The sequence below is a fragment of the Maylandia zebra genome, linkage group LG1 (assembly GCF_041146795.1).
Source record: "Maylandia zebra isolate NMK-2024a linkage group LG1, Mzebra_GT3a, whole genome shotgun sequence".
In the NCBI taxonomy this organism is placed as follows: Eukaryota; Metazoa; Chordata; class Actinopteri; order Cichliformes; family Cichlidae; genus Maylandia; species Maylandia zebra.
In genome coordinates this window covers 31,697,959-31,716,074 of record NC_135167.1, presented here as the reverse complement: position 1 = coordinate 31,716,074, position 18,116 = coordinate 31,697,959, and the positions used below count along the sequence as shown (strand labels likewise).

Sequence of the window (18,116 nt, the reverse complement as noted above, 5' to 3'; positions counted from 1 at the left end):
GGGGCAGGTGATGTGTTGATAAAAGTTCGGCGCTGCGCGTTTGAGGTTGGCGCTATTAAAGTCCCCCGTCACAATAAGCGCAGCGTCCCGGTGTTGTGTCTGGTGCTGTGTGAGTGCCTCATGCAGCTCGCATAAGGCGGTGACCGTGTCCGCTTGTGGTGGAATATAAACGGCACTTACAATGACCGATGTAAATTCCCGAGGTAGATAAAAAGGACGACACATGATGGACAGTAGTTCCAGATTTGGTGTGCAGGAGTGTGTGAGAGGAACAACGTTCGCACTGTTGCACCAGTTGTTGTTCACCATTAAACACACGCCACCTCCCCTTGACTTCCCCGAGTCCCGTGTCCTGTCCATGCGGTGAACCGAGAAGAACTCGGCCGGCTGGATGGCGTGGTCCGGCACCGCTGGGTTCAGCCATGTCTCGGTGAAGCAGAGGAGATTGCAGTCCCGAATGTCTCTCTGGAACTTTATCCTGGCCCTGAGGTCGTCAAGCTTGTTCTCCAGTGACTGGACGTTGGCGAGCAGGATGCTAGGCAGAGGTGTGCGGTGTGCACGAGCTCTCAGCCTGTTCCTGACGCCAGCTCGCTTCCCTCTAGGCCGCCGCCGCTTCCCTTTGTTCTCCCTCGAGATCTCACTCGGCCAGCTCGGATCCGGAGTTAAAAACTTCGAATTGTGAGTACATTGTATACCAATAGAAACAAGAGTGTCACTGTCATACCTAATGTACCCAATGGTGATGATTTTGCCGATTTAGAAACGCTGAAAACTAACTTAAAAAACAAAGACAAAGAAAAAGTGGTCGGAGCAGTCGTGACGGCAGCCGACCTCACCGGCGCCATCTTAACTATTCTCTCTTTTAGCTAGTTATTTAAATGCTGCATTATTGCACAGAAGTTAATGGTAAAAATGTAACCACTGGAAAATAAATCCCCAAAACAAGCTGAAGCTGGAGTCTTCCCTTTCTACAAACCAATTGCTTGTATACACTTATAAATATAACTCTTATAAATATACTGGGTTTACCAAGTAGCTTTTCGCAGTACATTTTGCAGACAGTCTGGTTTTTAATCACATTAGAGACAGTCTAAACTTTCTCCTATCTGCAGATGCTGGACGACTGGGTCATCTGGAAAACTTGATGGTTACTTTGGGTTAAGCATTAAGCTGGTTTAGGACCGATCTTATTACCAGATCAGTGCCAATTAAAAAAGAGAAATTCCCTTCTTATCAAATGCTGTTATTACTTTCCAGCCATATTCCTGTCTGTCTTTACATCTCCCCTGACTGTGTCAGTGCAGACTTCCTTTTAAACATATTGTAAGGATTTTTCTGACTAAAGTGAAACTCTCCATTCGGAAAGGTCTCAAAGGTCATTGAGAGTGGAATTTCTCGAAAGAATATAATGATTAAGGCCCTAAGGCTTGAGTGGAGACTCTCTCCTCTAATTTTATAATTTTGCGAGAATAGACAGGCTCTGCATACATAGCATTCCTACTCCTCCTCAATACTTACGGCAAAGGAGCTGTGTTAACCTTGTTTGAATATATGATCAGGCATGAAGACTTTATAAATGTGTATGATCAGTATGAATACGCCCTCTGAGAGAAAAAAAAGCCGGCATCGGCACTGGATGACAACACTCTCAACAAAAGTCATAGTTTTGTTCTCCTTATTTCAAAGCTGGCTGCAATAAATGTTTCTGTATAAAGAATCTGATTCTCTTGAAATCTCCTTGCTCAAGTATGTTGTAAAAAAATTCCCAGAACACCTATAGAAGTATAGTGTATACATAAATACATCTATAGTTTTATTCAGATTCAGTTCACAGAAAAAGCTCTTGGGTACAGCAAACCACAAACCTTATGGGTTTTACTATAAATGTTTTTTAATTGCTATTTGGATTCAACCATGTTTTGTAAATGAAGAAATTGAATTTGCAAGACAAGACAAAGCACATTGCATAATTTCTGCTGCCCTTGCACTTTGCAGAAGTTGTCCAATTAAGCGTTATGTTTTTTTCCTTTCTTTTCTTTAAATTTACATTTAATTGAATGTACGTTTGTTAATAATCTATAGATTTGGTTTTAATACATCAAACCTAAGTTGATGTTACAGGTGTTGTGTGTTTGGACAGAATCATTCACTTGTCTCCAGATTTAGATGTTAACTGGCGCCAACAGCTCATGACCCAAACTTTAGCATCTCTCCACCCACTACCATTCAAATGATTTTAAGACTTTACTGATCATGCTTAAAGTTCAGTGGGGGTCTTGCCCTGAGCTACGTTTTTGACCTTTAAGAGGCCTGCGAGCCAGAGTGCGCTCTCAGATCGTCAGACAGGCCACTCCTGACTGCTTTTAAGTCTGAAATCAAGAGGCAACCAAGCACTTGCTGCAAGGGCTCCTATATAGTCAATTGCCCAGCTGGAGAAACTGATGCCCACTGAGTCAATAGTGCTTTTTATACAGCACCAAAAATGCTAAAGCAACATGCAGTGCAGGCTACAGGGCAGATGCAAATGTCATTACCTCTTTTGTGTTTTCTTTTTTTCAGAACAAGAGCTTGAAAAACAAGCTGCTCTCGGGGAACAAACTTTGTGATGCCTATGCTGAGGAGGTAAGAATTTTCAATTAGTGCATTCTGTTTCACCTCGTGCATAGTTAATATTCAGGTCCAGCTATTTAATTGTCTATTGTTCATGAAAAGAGTGCAGTTTGTAACATAATGCAGACATAGTGCGAGCAAGTAGTCTTAACAAAGCATAAACAGTGCTATAACTGAGAAATGCAATGTGATTGCTTTTAATTCAATGCAAAGTATTAAGATATTAATATATATTAGAAAAAAATACATGTTTGTTTGTTTGTTTGTGTTTTATCTATGGCTTAGCTTATCATTTAGTTCATTAGTTGCTGCTGTAATAAGAAAACTCTTGATGCGACCTGTGTGTGGTGAAAGATTTATAAAGGTCCAGTTAAAGGTTAGAAATGATCCATTTTTGTCTCCCTCTCGCTGTCTCTCCCACTCCCTCACATAAACATACCCAGACACACACGCAAGCGCGTGCAAGCACAAAATCTTTGTTTTGGCAGTCCAGTGAATCTCAGAACAACTTGTCTCTAAGTGCAAGCTTTTTGATGGCTGTGCAGTGCAATCTGAGAAACTCAGGTTGTGGTGAGAGTAGCTTTGAGTGCATTTGGTCTGTGTCATTTTTGCTGTCACTTTTCCTCTTCTTCAGCTCTGCTTTCAGTTTTTTTTTTTTACAGTCAGCAGTGTCCATCAGGTCCACATCCATAGTGAGCCCTTGAGCTGAGCTTTGAACTGTCACTTTTGCCTTCCTGATGGCCAGTGCACACGCTGTAATCTAGCCATGCAGGATCTTACAAGGCAGCGAATCCTACAGGCATCCTGTTGACATGCTCGAGTCAGTGCAGCTGGTATTGTGTAATTATGGGGTTCATAGTTATGCAGTTGTAGAGCTGGTGATTCCATGCTTTTCCTATAGTCAGGCTACAGTATGTAGGATGACTTAAGATTTTTACTACCTTAGTGCACTGACATGACAGCTTGACTCTGTGTGGGGATGGAGGCTTTCTTGAGAAAGAGACCCTAGGCTAAACCTCCCTAAAAGCAGCATGAGACTTGTTTGATCAGTGCTGTAGATGATTTTATGAAGCTTTTTGAGTGACAGAGCAATTTCAGGTAAAAATGGCAGGGCAGCTATCCACCCTGGAAGGTATGAGTATGGAAACTGAGAAGAATTAGTCTACCAAATTTAGAATCTCTACCCTTAAAAAACGTAATTACTTTTTCTACATAAATGTTTCTAATCTTAATGTTTCTATTTCACAAGGGAAGCAGCTGTCTGTATAATAGGTCAAAGCTCCATAGCACTGCAATATGCTTCCTCCAAACTTGTATCAATCTGTCCAACATTGCTTAAATTCAGCAAACACTGAACATTAACACCTTCTTGAAAATTGTGTTTTATTTGCAAGGCTGTCAGATTGAATAGTGAGTATACTTGATAACAGAGTGGATTTAGTCAAACAAATGTTAGAACAGTATAGCTTAGCAGGAAGCACTTGCCTTTCCCATGCCTCAGTTCTGTCACCACAACTGTGTTATTATTTTTTGACCGACTGAATGAAGTCACTTGAGAGTGTGAATTATTAAATTCTGATCCTGCAATGTGGTTAACACAGAATAAGCCGACACAGCTTAACAGAGTTGTTTGGGGGGACAGAACACATATGTCTTGAACACCATCAGCCGTAACCGACTAAAAGATCATACTGCACAATGTTACGTGCTGAAGAGCTTTTCATTGACCTCGAAGTCAGCCCCAAAACTAAGGTTATTCTCAAGTCCCTAGTGAGATGTAGAAAATTGATGTTTAACATTACAGGTGCTTTTCCTTCTACAAATCTTCCAGCTAAAGATCCCTGACATTTCACCATTTAAGCTGATCCAAGCCATCATCACATATTCAAACTCTGAGTTGTTTGATGGCACATTTGACTATGCAGCCTGTCTGATTATAACACTTCAGGGAAGTGTTGGACAGAGTACAAATGCAATGAAGAGATACTGATTGAAGTTGTGGGTCACTCGCTATACTGAGCCAGAATTTTCATGCAACACCAAAGGCAGTCATCAAAATGGTGATAAATTATGTGCTTGTAGTTAATATACCATAATATCCCATCCTCAATCCTTTTTAATTCCAAGTTCCAGTCTCTGCCAGCTGGATTTTTTTTCTGAAGATCTGTTATCAAGGCTGGGAGGCTTTGAGATCTTTAGGGAACAAATCGCTACTAGACTTTTCTTGACCACAGGTAGATGGAGGTCATTGTCTTCAATTCCTTTGGGAGACTTTAAATGGAGGAGTAAATCAGAGAGAAGAACATTGTTCCATGTGCCTTCTTCCAGAAAGTTATTTATGTTTAAAGGGTTATAGAGTGAGCCTGCAATCACACTGTAATGATTGTGAAGTGAAAGAAAGTGATAGACTCTAAAGCTACAAAACAAATTGCCACAGGTAATTGCGAACAACATCATTAAAAGTTTTTTTTTCTAGTGGCAAGAAAGTTACGCCTCCTCAAACATAATGTATCTTTAGAGAGTTTAGATTCTGATATACAGTGCAGGGCAATATTCTTGAGCCATTACTTAAGGCTCTTATGACCATATTTTCCTAGAAAAATGGGAAATAGGAACATCAGTTGATTAAGATGCGTGAGCAGGGATACATGGTAATACAGTACATTTGACAAAAACTGAGTTTTGAAGATTCTACTGTCAAAGACAATATTTGATGTAATCACCTTTATCCCTCAACAGTCTGACTTTATGTAGTCTTCAGAAAGAGTTCTCCAGATTTCTTGAAGGACATTTAAATCCCTTCTTTGGATGTTGTCTGCCTTTTGTTCTGTTCTCTGTCAAAATGGCCCTACGCTGCTTTAGTTATGTTGAGGGCCAGGCTCTGCGGGAGGCCAATCCATGACTGATAGTGGTTAATTGTGTGTTTTTCTATCCAAGTATGCCTTTATTGCATTGGTGGCTTTCTTGGGATCATTGTCACGCTGAAAAATTAAGCTGCTCCCAATAGATGGTACTGCATGCTGGATCAAAACCCAATGGTTTTTGGGGTCATAATTTATATTTGACAAGGTCCCCAACACCACTAACCAAAACACAGTCCCAAATCTTGAGAGAGTCTTCATCCTGTTTCATAAATGGCTTTAGACACTCACTGCTATGCTTCTCATTTATCCTCCTTTATGCATATTGACAATGATTCATCACTCTATAAGATTAGTTGCCATTGATTTTCTGTCCAGTTCTTATGTGATCTGGCAAATCTCAGCCTTTCCTCCCTGTTTTTCTTCCTTATGAATGGCTTCTTGTCAGCCACTCTTTCACTGAGGCAACGTCTGATTAGGCTTCAATGAACAGTACATGGACCAACTGAAGGGCCAGATACATCTCTCATGTCCTGTGTCAAGTCTTTGAAGCATTTTTCTGTATTTCTTAAGCACATGACTTTTAGATACTGAACGTCTGCCGTAGATCAGTTTTTAAGCTTCCCGCATCTTCCTTTGACCAGTTTCCTCAGATTTTTTTGAAGGTTCAGTGCATATCATGCAAAGATACGTTTACCAAGTTTTCAGCTGATAGCTCTAGGAATTTACCTTGTTAGTGTAAAAGTACTGATTCATGTATTCAATACTATGTTGTCTTTGGTCTTAATGTGACTTTCTTACTAGGCTGCTAGTAACAAAGTGTCTAAAGCTTGAAGTGTCTTTTTTGCTTGAATGGGTTCATGGGTTCGTAGGTCAGTGTTAAGTGGCTTAACAAACAACAGATACATTCTTCAAAAAATGGTCAGCTACAAGGACTTGTCCAAAGAAGAACTTTGAAAGACCTTCAAAAAGGATGAAGGACTATTGACAAAGACCACTTCAATTAAACTGATGTGTGGTTCAAGACTTTTGAATAATACTGAATGTTTGGTTTTTTTTCTATAGAGAATCATTATTCTATTATTGATTATTTGTAATAATTATTGCCTTTTACAGTGTTTTATGCAAAACATGAATCTGAATACCCACCCAAAACATCAAAACATTCAATAAACACTGAACAACATTATGTAATTTGTCTCTAGAAATGATGGTTTTATCTTCAAAGACCTTTTTAGTTATGTCACAGTCTGGCGAGGGCAGACTGTATGAATTGAGAAAAGGACCCAAAACGCAGACTCCAAGGAACAGGGAACAGAACTTGAAATGTTAACAAAAGGCGAGCCGTTTAATATGGCTGGTAGAAAAGGTACAAACAAAGGGCAAGGCAAACTGAAGCAAAATTAACACAAACCTAAACTGGGGAATCTAAACAAACAATAAGAAAAACCTAGACAAGAAACTTGGAGGCATGGCATGGCATCGGAAACATGGCATGGACAACAGACAACCTGACAGTCACACACTGAAAATAGAGGACTTAAATACACAGCAGGTGATTAAGGGAAGTGGAGACACATGAGGAAACAGCTGACTAGGATAAACATAATGATGCACAGGCAAGAGTAAAACTAACCGCATGAGCACAGAACAAAAGACCCCTTTTCAAAATAAAACAGGAAACATGCAGACTTAGACACGACAACCAGAACTTGACAATGTAAGACACAGACATGAAACGCATGAAGAGCAGGGGAGATTTAACATGGTTGGAAACACGAGGGGAAAATAATAACTAGAAACACTTAGGCATAATAATACAAACTTGATAACATAAGACACTCAGCATGAAACACGAAGGGTGAGGGGAAGCTTAAATACAGGGGAAGAAAACACAAGGAGTCTAATAACCAAATGAACTTAGATAACCTAATGAACAAAATAAACTCAAACTTAAAACGCTGGGTCAAAAGACCCAGGACCATGACAAGTTAAGTTTTTTTCTTTTTTTCAAAGCACTGAGTCAGAGATTTTTTTTTTCTCATTTTCTTTCCTTGCTGTGATAGCTTGTGATAGCATCTTTGAATCTTAAATCAATTCTTTGAAGCAATGTCCAAGAAGCGAGATTAGGCCTTTTTTCAGCTGGTCTCAGATAAACTTTCTAGGAACAAATTCCATTTGTTTTCACATGATACATTTTGGGATTTTGTGTGAGCAAGTAGGAGCATGACTTTTTGTGTGATTTTTGTTCTCATCTTGAGAACTGGGAGTCTTGGGAATTACTGTATTGTATATTGGAATACATTTCATTTGGTGTGGTAATCGTTTTTACAAAGCTGATTTAACTTGTACATATTTTTTTGTGAGGCTGATCGTCCACCTCGCATAGCAAGAGCTACAGTATGCTCTTAATCCATGTGCTGCTGTGAAAACCACTGAGCCAAAAAGACTTCAAATTACATGTTAACAGCACCACAGGGGTTTTAGTGAGATGCATGATCTTGCATGCATATGTACATGATCCTTCCCTACTGTAAATTTTGTGATTTTGTACTTATATATTCGTCAACAAGCTAAGTATTATATTAAGAAAGGAAAGAAAGGAATGAGAAAAGAGAAAAGAAAAAAATATCTATTTAAAAAAACACTCCATTGGCCACTCTTTTACCTTCAGAACTGTTTTAATTATTTGTGGCATAAATTCAGCAATTGGTCCATGACTGACAGCAGCACAAAGTTCCTGCAGAGTTATTGACTCCACATCCATGTCATGAATTTGTGTCATGGTTATGTTGCTGGAATTAGCCATCAGAAGATGGCTAAGAAGATAAAGGGATATAACTGGTCAGCAGCAATATTTAGGTAGGTTGTAGCATCTTCTGTAGTTCAAGTTTGGTGAGCCCTTGTGAATTATTAGCCGTACCTTCTTGTTCTTAGCTGACATGAGTTTCACCCAGTGTGGTCTTCTGCTGCCATAGCCTACCTTCTTCAGAGTTTGATGTGTTGTGCATTCAGAAATGCTCTTCTTCATATGTTGGTTATAATGAGTCATAACTAGAGTTCTTGTTATTTTTCTTTCAGCTTAAAAGCAATTTTGTCATTTTCCTCTGACGTCTTAAATATGAGAGCTGTTGCTCTCAGTAGACTCTCTGTAAAACCCTAGAGATGGCTGTGTGGGAAAATGCCAGTACATCAGCAGTTTCTAAAAAAAAATATTCCAGACCAATAAGACCAGTCTATCTGGCCACACCATGGCCAGATAGACATTGTCACTTACAGTAAATCACTTTTCTACATTCCCATTCTCAGTTTGAACATCATTACATCTTCTTTACCATGTCTGTAGGTGCCTTAATCAACTGAATTACTGTCATGTGATTCAGTGATTGGATATTTGCTTTACCAAATATCTAATCAGTAGTTAAACAAATGTACCTAACAAAGTGGTCAGCCATGTATTTTCTGCTGTTAGTGTAAAAGGAAAGCCCTTGATTTAGAACAAAATACTTTTCGTTTTTCTTGACTAAAGACTTGTATCGAATCTTGAGTTGAGAAGACGTGTGTGGTTTACGGCTAAAACTAATACTTCTTTTTGGCATTTTGAGTTGTGGCATAACATGAAAACCTAGCAGTACCGAGTGGTGAGGCTAGTGCCAGGTTTACATTTTTGTAAGGAAAATTAGTAATAATTCATCAAAGCAGTAGCTTATTAATCCTCTGATCAGAGAATGATTGATGGACTTTTTCAGCTTTAGCTTTGGGGAACATACTTTTCTCAACAAATATAGGCTTTTTTTTCTTAATTTTTTGGATTTTGGAATTGTGGTTTTGAGGCTTCCTGCACTGTATTAGATAATATTGCCATCATATGCATTTCTTAAATATTGAGGCGACACCAGGCTTTATATTTAATATTATTCTCCTATGAAATAACAAATATAATTGTCAGAGTATGTGAGAGTGCTGCCAAGTCAGTTGATCAGTTAATCCAAACTCATTTCTTCCATCTGGGCACAAGGAGCAGACAACTCCATTCAATATTATGAGGGTTAATAGGGCTAATAAGACTCTTGGCTGTGTTACTCAATTTGCCTGAGCTTCATTAAAAAACAGTTCATTGATGTGTTATCATTTGCACTAAATTGATTTAGAATAGTTTCAGGAAATCTGACTTTACTGTATTTAATTGTAAGCTAATCACATTTAAAATCCTTCTTCTCACATACAACATCTTGAATAATCAGCTCCTAATTTTAAAGACTTCGTAGTTCTATATCACCCAACACAGCACTTTGACCTCAGACTGCATGCTTACTTGTGGTTTGTAGAATATGTAAAAGTGGAACAAACTCCCAGTTTGGATTTGGGAGACAGACATCCTCTCTTCTTTTAATATTAATCCTAAAACGATACTTTTTGATAAAGCTTATAGTTGGAGCTGGATCAGGTGACCATGTACCAACACTAGACTTCCACAGTATGTCACCCACAAACAGTCACAGCTGATGACTTCCTTTCCCTGCGCCTGGTTCTGTCAGAGGTTTCCTCATGTTAAAAGGGCATTTTTCCTCCCCACTGTCACCAAGTACCTGTTCACAGGGGACTGTGTGAGCTTTGCCTTACAATATAAAGTGCCTTGAGATGACTTTTGTTGTGATTTTGCACTATATACAGTGGGGCAAAAAAGTATTTAGTCAGCCACCGATTGTGCAAGTTCCCCCACCTAAAATGATGACAGAGGTCAGTAATTTGCACCAGAGGTACACTTCAACTGTGAGAGACAGAATGTGAAAAAAAAATCCATGAATCCACATGGTAGGATTTGTAAAGAATTTATTCGTAAATCAGGGTGGAAAATAAGTATTTGGTCAATAACAAAAATACAACTCAATACTTTGTAACATAACCTTTGCTGGCAATAACAGAGGTCAAACGTTTACTATAGGTCTTTACCAGGTTTGCACACACAGTAGCTGGTATTTTGGCCCATTCCTCCATGCAGATCTTCTCGAGAGCAGTGATATTTTGGGGCTGTCGCCGAGCAACACGGACTTTCAACTCCTGCCACAGATTTTCTATGGGGTTGAGGTCTGGAGACTGGCTAGGCCACTCCAGGACTTTCAAATGCTTCTTACGGAGCCACTCCTTTGTTGCCCGGGCGGTGTGTTTTGGATCATTGTCATGTTGGAAGACCCAGCCCCGTTTCATCTTCAAAGTTCTCACTGATGGAAGGAGGTTTTGGCTCAAAATCTCATGATACATGGCCCCATTCATTCTGTCCTTAACACGGATCAGTCGTCCTGTCCCCTTGGCAGAAAAACAGCTCCATAGCATGATGTTTCCACCCCCATGCTTCACAGTAGGTATGGTGTTCTTGGGATGCAACTCAGTATTCGTCTTCCTCCAAACACGACGAGTTGAGTTTATACCAAAAAGTTCTACTTTGGTTTCATCTGACCACATGACATTCTCCCAATCCTCTGCTGTATCATCCATGTGCTCTCTGGCAAACTTCAGACGGGCCTGGACATGCACTGGCTTCAGCAGCGGAACACGTCTGGCACTGCGGGATTTGATTCCCTGCCGTTGTAGTGTGTTACTGATGGTGACCTTTGTTACTTTGGTCCCAGCTCTCTGCAGGTCATTCACCAGGTCCCCCCGTGTGGTTCTGGGATCTTTGCTCACCGTTCTCATGATCATTTTGACCCCACGGGATGAGATCTTGCGTGGAGCCCCAGATCGAGGGAGATTATCAGTGGTCTTGTATGTCTTCCATTTTCTGATGATTGCTCCCACAGTTGATTTTTTCACACCAAGCTGCTTGCCTATTGTAGATTCACTCTTCCCAGTCTGGTGCAGGTCTACAATACTTTTCCTGGTGTCCTTCGAAAGCTCTTTGGTCTTGGCCATGGCGGAGTTTGGAGTCTGACTGTTTGAGGCTGTGGACAGGTGTCTTTTATACAGATGATGAGTTCAAACAGGTGCCATTCATACAGGTAACGAGTGGGGGACAGAAAAGCTTCTTACAGAAGACGTTACAGGTCTGTGAGAGCCAGAGATTTTCCTTGTTTGAGGTGACCAAATACTTATTTTCCACCCTAATTTATGAATAAATTCTTTACAAATCCTACCATGTGAATTCATGGATTTTTTTTTCACATTCTGTCTCTCACAGTTGAAGTGTACCTCTGGTGCAAATTACTGACCTCTGTCATCATTTTAAGTGGGGGAACTCGCACAATCGGTGGCTGACTAAATACTTTTTTGCCCCACTGTAAATAAACCTTTATGGTATTAAATTGAATTTAATAAGATTTTTTTTTATTGTTGATTTTCAAAAACACTGAAAATACAATCATTAAATTCTCATTATTGTCATGGTGTGTCATATAACAGTGGGTTAACTTCACCAATACCAAAAAGCTTCAGTTGTCTGTTATATATAGCTAGAAATGTATTTATTTATTTATTTGCTTTTTATCCATTTCATTGGAAAAATGTCATGCAACCTTCCCACAAACAGACAGTAATATCTTCAGGGGAAACATCTGATAGCTTACGAAACTTGAGTCAGTGTCAAGGTTAAGACCATTCGGTAAAGGAGTCTGACACGTAACATTAGAGATGTGATTTAATCCATTGCACATCTTTTCCTCACCAGAACGAATTTGTCACCTTTTTCCCATTCTGTCAAATTTATGGTGTCATTATTTGGATGACGGATGTTGTTACACTTCCATATTTCCGCCCTGTTATCATTCGAATTACCTTTCATTGTTACATTTGGATTAATGGAAGCACTGAGTAACCCAAACCTCACATATGCAGATAAGATATAATATGCTGGATTTGGGAGGATTTCCTGTAATGAAGGATTTCAAGGTGAATGGCCTCATGTAATTAATTCTACGGGGCTTTGTGAATAGAGCAGTGTGCCATCGTCATCTTCTGTGTTTTGTGGCAGTTAATGAGCTAGGAAACATATCAGAGTCTTTCCCAATGAAGCATCCCTTATTTTAATAAATGCTTTTTGCTTCCATCCATTATTAGACTTTGGTTGTGTGTGTGTGAGAGAGGGAGTTGTGGAGTTGTTCTAATAACATGTGTGCAAATCCGACATGAGCAAAACTAAAAGTCCATGCAGGCCATTCCTACATTATTTAAGGTTGATGTTACCATGTTTGTGTGATAGCCATTTATCAGTATCACTGTTTTAAACTTTTGTGTAATCAGGTATGAACTGTGCTTTGGCCAGAACCATTTACCTTATATGCACATCAACAGCTGTGTCACTCATATACGTCTCATCATGTACATCCTTGTTGTTGCTCCTTGTTTCCATCTCTAAGTCTTAAAATATTAGTTTTTCATTCTAACCTCTCAATGAGCACTGAAGCTGTGATTTATGAAGTTAAATTCCATATAATATTAGAATTCCTCCTTACCAAATCAGAAATGAAAGCAGATTTGTTTGGCTTCTTTGATAAAACCTCGTTTGGGGAGATGGGTGTTTTTAGCTTCGGTGATATATCCTACGATACAACTGATTTGTGTAAAGGGAGCATCCAAGAGCAGAATCTTGAAATAAAAAAATAAATTTTTATCTCTATATCTACACTGAATAAATCAGATTACCTTGACTGGAAGGATTGAAGTGACATGTTTGCTTCAGACTGTACGACTCTGGCTCGGAGCCAGTCTCCGTTCTGCTCCAGCTAGCATGCTTCAGCCATACACACTGTACAAATAGGACAATCTGTTTCAGTGCAAAAGGAGACAAATCTGTGACGCTGCTGTGTTCCTGCTGCAACTGCACTTACAATGTATGATGATGATGATGCCGGAACACTTTATCTGTCATATGTTGGTGTCGTTTCACCTTTTTTGTGCCTCAGGTCTCAGTCACACACGCCTAGAGATTGATTAGGAATTCCTGGTTAGTAAGCCCTTGGCAACTTCTTGTCGCTAGAGTGGTGAGTGGCTTCTTGGGGGTTGTTACTGGGTCAGAAAAGTAGCCTGCACAAAAAACCTTCTTGTGATTGCTTAAGTTGTTTGTAGGTTGTTGTGGTTCCCCATAGTTTGTATGGTTGACGCTGATTTCTCTGCGAACATTCACTAGATGCAAACCACAAATGGTGATTGTTCACCTTCAAAGTAAAAGCTGTGTGTTGACATCAGCATACTGACATGCATACAAACACATTTTCTCATTTGCCCGATAAGGCAAAAAAGAGAAAAAGAAAAAAAGACATTATTTATAGCTGCACTAAGTATTTTATATTAATGACAGATTAAATGACTTTGTATAATGAGAAAAATGTTCCTCGTACTAATAAATCCATGGAACATTATCACTATGCTCTGCTGCTCCCTTCACAAGAAATCCATGGATTCCTAAAAAATCTGAAAAGTTAAATGATTTCTGTAAAGTTTGAGCTCTTAAAGAAACCAATTGCTTCCTCAAAACTATCCATCAAAAGGTAAATATACTAAAGACAAGGCAAATGAGACTGAGCTGCACTTTTCTTAGTGGATGGTTTTGAGTAGCTCTGTGTTGGTTGGTTGCATCTTGTTATTGGAGGAAAAGAACATAAATATGATGACTTCACTTCACTATATTTAAACTGTGAACAAGCAGAAGAGATTAAAATAAATTGATTCAAATAAAATTTAAATTTCATCCATGTTATTGGGTCTTTTGTACCCTTATTTTTATTTGTATATAATACCTCATAAAAGTATCCAATGGATTATACAACTATCGATAAGAGACAATGTTATTGGTTTACTTTTAAATTGAAGTTAGCCACTTTATTATCAAGTGGATCAAAAGTACTTTGCCTTCCATCCATTTTTGATTAAGTGCTTTGGTTGCTTTACTAAAATGGCTGAATGCGAAAATATGTGTTTTCATTTGGGATCGAGCCAAAATTTGCCAAAGAATAAAGCAAAGTAGAGGAAAAAGAAATGAACATAACAGTCATGAGGTCAAGGTACAAGCTAGAATAGCTAGAATGGGAATTTATTAATCAAGTTTAATATTTTTTGGACAAATGTTGGGTGACAGAAACAAGCAAAAACTCAAACTGTATACAAGCCAACCCTGAGAAATAACACATAAAGGAAAGCTCCATATAAGAAAGCCCAGTAAATTTGAAAGAAAACACTGACTGGAGTTTACTAATATGCATATCAACAATTCACAGTGTTTGTTGGTAATTACACTTGGACAGCTGTAACAAAATTACATGCATTTTTTTGGTAACTCATCTCTGTTCACAAAAAAATAGACAGTTAAAGGAGGACATCTCCTCACTGTGAATGGAGGAAGCATAGTCATCCGTACAGGGTTCATTTGCTGTCTCTTGCTCACAGTGGCTTGAATTTGTGCAGAGCGCAGTGAAATCATAAAATTATCAAAGCATACTGGAGCAAAACATACTGCCTGGGGGTCTGCAGGATCTGTCTCAGTTGCAGGTCATTGCTACAACATCCAGCCATCCATCCATTTTCGACCACTTATCTTTGTATGGTTCATTGCGGCAGCAGTCTAAGCAGAGCTGCTCAGGCCTCCCTCTCCCCAGTCACTACCTCCAGCTCTATTGGGTGGGTGTGAGGGTATCGAGGCCAGCTGCCAGCTGAGAGATGTAATCTGTTGTCCTGGGCCTGCCCTGGGGTCTTCTCTCAGTTGGACATGACCATAACAGCTGAACTGGTTTTACTCAAAGCGGAGGAGCAACAGCTCTACTCCAACTCAAAATGACCCTATCCCTAAGGGGTATCCCAGAATCCCATGGTACCAGCTGATTTTTGCTGCATGGGTCTTATTTGTTCTTTAAGCCATATCCCACAGATCATGGCCATAGGTGAAGATAGCAGTGTAGATGAACCAGTAAATCGACAACTTCACCTTCAGGCTCAGGTCTCTAGTCCCCACAATAGTGTAGGGTCTGCTTCAATGCCTACACAGGACCAATCTACTTGTCAATCTCTAGCGCAGTTCTACCCCCACCTGAAAACAAGCCCTCGAGATACTCCTACACGTGAGAAATCAAGTCATCCCCGACCTGAAGCACACAAACCATACTATTCCAGGTAAAAAACATGGCTTTTCTAACATTATAATAAATAAGTATTTGGCATTTCTAAAGTGGCCTCCCACTAGTCCAAATCTTAACATTTATGGAGGCGACTGAACACACAGTTTGGACAAAGTTAACCTTAACTGATGATTTGGGGTATAAACTGCTTGCTGGGAAATCTGCTTTTCAAAATATTGAATAGTTATTGTATAACTGAAAATGCTGTTACACTGAGAATCAAACAAATGTGTGGTTTTCTTTCATTAAATAGTGAATGATGGGCTCCAGCTGCTCTTCTGAGTTTTGGCTTTATTTCAAGGTCATTGTTGTCAAGCACATAACTTCCCGCATTCACCAGGGCTCTATATGCCATCAAGGCAGGTAATGGAAATATATTTTGAAAAGTCTCTTTCAGTTACATCAGAGCTCTGTCCCATTACTGTGGCTTACAGGATTCCTTACTTAGTAGCCAAGGTAACTAGCCTGCTAACTGTAAAGCTTAACAATGTTTCAAAGGCTTTTCAATGTTTCAGTGTCCCTAAAAATAGGCTGAGAATTGGACCACAGGAGACACTCACATAGTTTATTTGGACTAAAAGAAAATTGAAAAAAAAATGCTTTGGCAATTCATAGAGTGCAGTGCATTCAAATATTTGCATTTATGAGTTAATACTCCACAGCATATGATTCTGTGGCCTTTTAAAGTGAATCATTCTATTACCGGTGAGTATCTCAAAAAGCTCCACTTAACCGATGCAAATAAAATTAATTTGCTAGCATTTTATTTAATGACCCGGTTCACAGGGGGGAGAAAAATACAGGCTGAATAATTTCAAATCACATACGTCTGTGAGACACAGTTGTAAAATTTGCTCTGTGTTTATTTAACCTAACATCTTGTTTTCATGTGGAGCCCAAGGATGCAGTTTTTGAATCCAGTTACACAAAACAGTGAGAGGTGTCCTGGGACATGGAGTCACCCTGGGGAGGAAAAAAAATAAGATGAAGAATCTGATATATAAAGGCAAAGGTGTTTGTACACAAAACCCTGTGAAGTGAATTTCTCCCTCGGCATTGTGTTCAGTGTGCTTTAGTAAAAGAAAATTAGACCTCATGTCACATTTCACCTGTCTGTGCCAAGGAAATGTAGAGATAAATAAGGCTGAGACACAAATATACAAAGAAAAGCTCTCAGGATCTGGAATATTAAAGCTTGGTTAATTAAAATGAATTATTAACCTAATAATCTTTATGTTTAAAACTTCAATTCCTTAGGATTCAAGTTGAAGCAATTCTGTTTGCATAGCATGCTGTATTGGTTCCGATCACAAAAGGCTTTACAATACCTGTGCTCTGAAAACATCATTCAGCCTCGTTGAGGACTCTCAGAGTAACGCTCTGTTCTATCCCGTGTGGAGGCTTTCAGTGTTCACACTCACATCATGAGCAGCTTTGAGGATGGCCATGTATCAAGCTATCTGGGGTACAGTCTCTGTGCTCAAGGTGCCCACTGATGTGGAGCAGCAGAGTGAATGTCAGGCAGCGCTGGTCACTGTGCATGTTTGGGGGTGGCAGTGAAGAAGTGCTCTGTTTGTGTGAGTGGCTTAACTGAAGGCGGGCGAGACGCTGTCACAACCGAGGAACCTGCACGTGTGTGGCGATGGTGGCAGTAATGTGTGTAGTGGGAGTGAGAATTCAGGTTTAGACAGTGGGCAAGAATCCAGTGCATGACGGCATCATTGTGTGGACTATACAGTTCAGTGAAGGGTAGATTTGATATTTTCTCCCTCTCAGTAGGGCCTTCCTTTAAGCCAGAGCTTTGCCTAGGGAATGCTCACAAAGGAGTCTTCTGCTGCAGCTGGCAGAATCCTGCTACGTGATCTAAAACCAATTTCGCTATTTGAATAAGCTAACACTTATTTCCTTATCTTCCTCTTGCAGTCCAAAAAAATCCAGGCTCAACTGAAAGAACTGCGGTACGGGAAAAAGGATTTAATTTTTAAGGTAAGCTCAAACTGAAGGTGGGTGGCTTTATAGTAGCTCCAGACCAGGGGTAAACAGGTGCTTCATACCGCCTTCAAAGGATGATCCCATCACAGAAGGGGCTCTAATTAATTCAGGCTGCAATTATAAACTTCCATCCAGCCAAAGCAGCACACGGCAAAGTCAATCCGGCAGCTCTTAGTGAACATACCAAATTTCGTCCTCTGTTTCCACCTCTGCAAGATTCACCCCATCCTCTTTAATCTTCTGTGGTATGTGGATAAATGGTTTGGACAGCAGTGGATGAAGTTGATACAGAATTATGCATTAGATCATATAAGGGAACCTTCAAGACAAAATTACAGATGACACCATGTATTTCTACATTTCAGGGGTAACACCCATTTCAGGGAATCAGATATGTGCCTCTTCCTCACGTACTTCCTCTGCAAGCACAATAAAAACAGTGGCAGTGTTGCGTATTATTGCCCACCCGTACATACTCCATTGCCCTGTGAATTGCGAGGACTAAACGTTCTGGGATCTGAGCGCTCACATAATATTTATTGGCATTTACTGG

General features: G+C 39.7%; 1 protein-coding gene across 3 annotated transcripts in view; it reads left to right on the top strand.

Moving 5' to 3' along the window:
- luzp2 (leucine zipper protein 2) overlaps positions 1 to 18,116 on the top strand; it is a 162,036-nt gene that overhangs the window by 119,936 nt on the left and 23,984 nt on the right. For 2 of the 3 annotated variants that reach the window (XM_004558087.4, XM_012920953.2), the window contains exons 6-7: positions 2,560 to 2,622; positions 17,495 to 17,557. In XM_004558087.4, coding sequence (XP_004558144.2) covers positions 2,560 to 2,622; positions 17,495 to 17,557 — 126 coding nt within the window. The remainder of the gene's footprint in view (positions 1 to 2,559; positions 2,623 to 17,494; positions 17,558 to 18,116) is intronic. The other variant, XM_076885049.1, reaches the window with a different exon arrangement.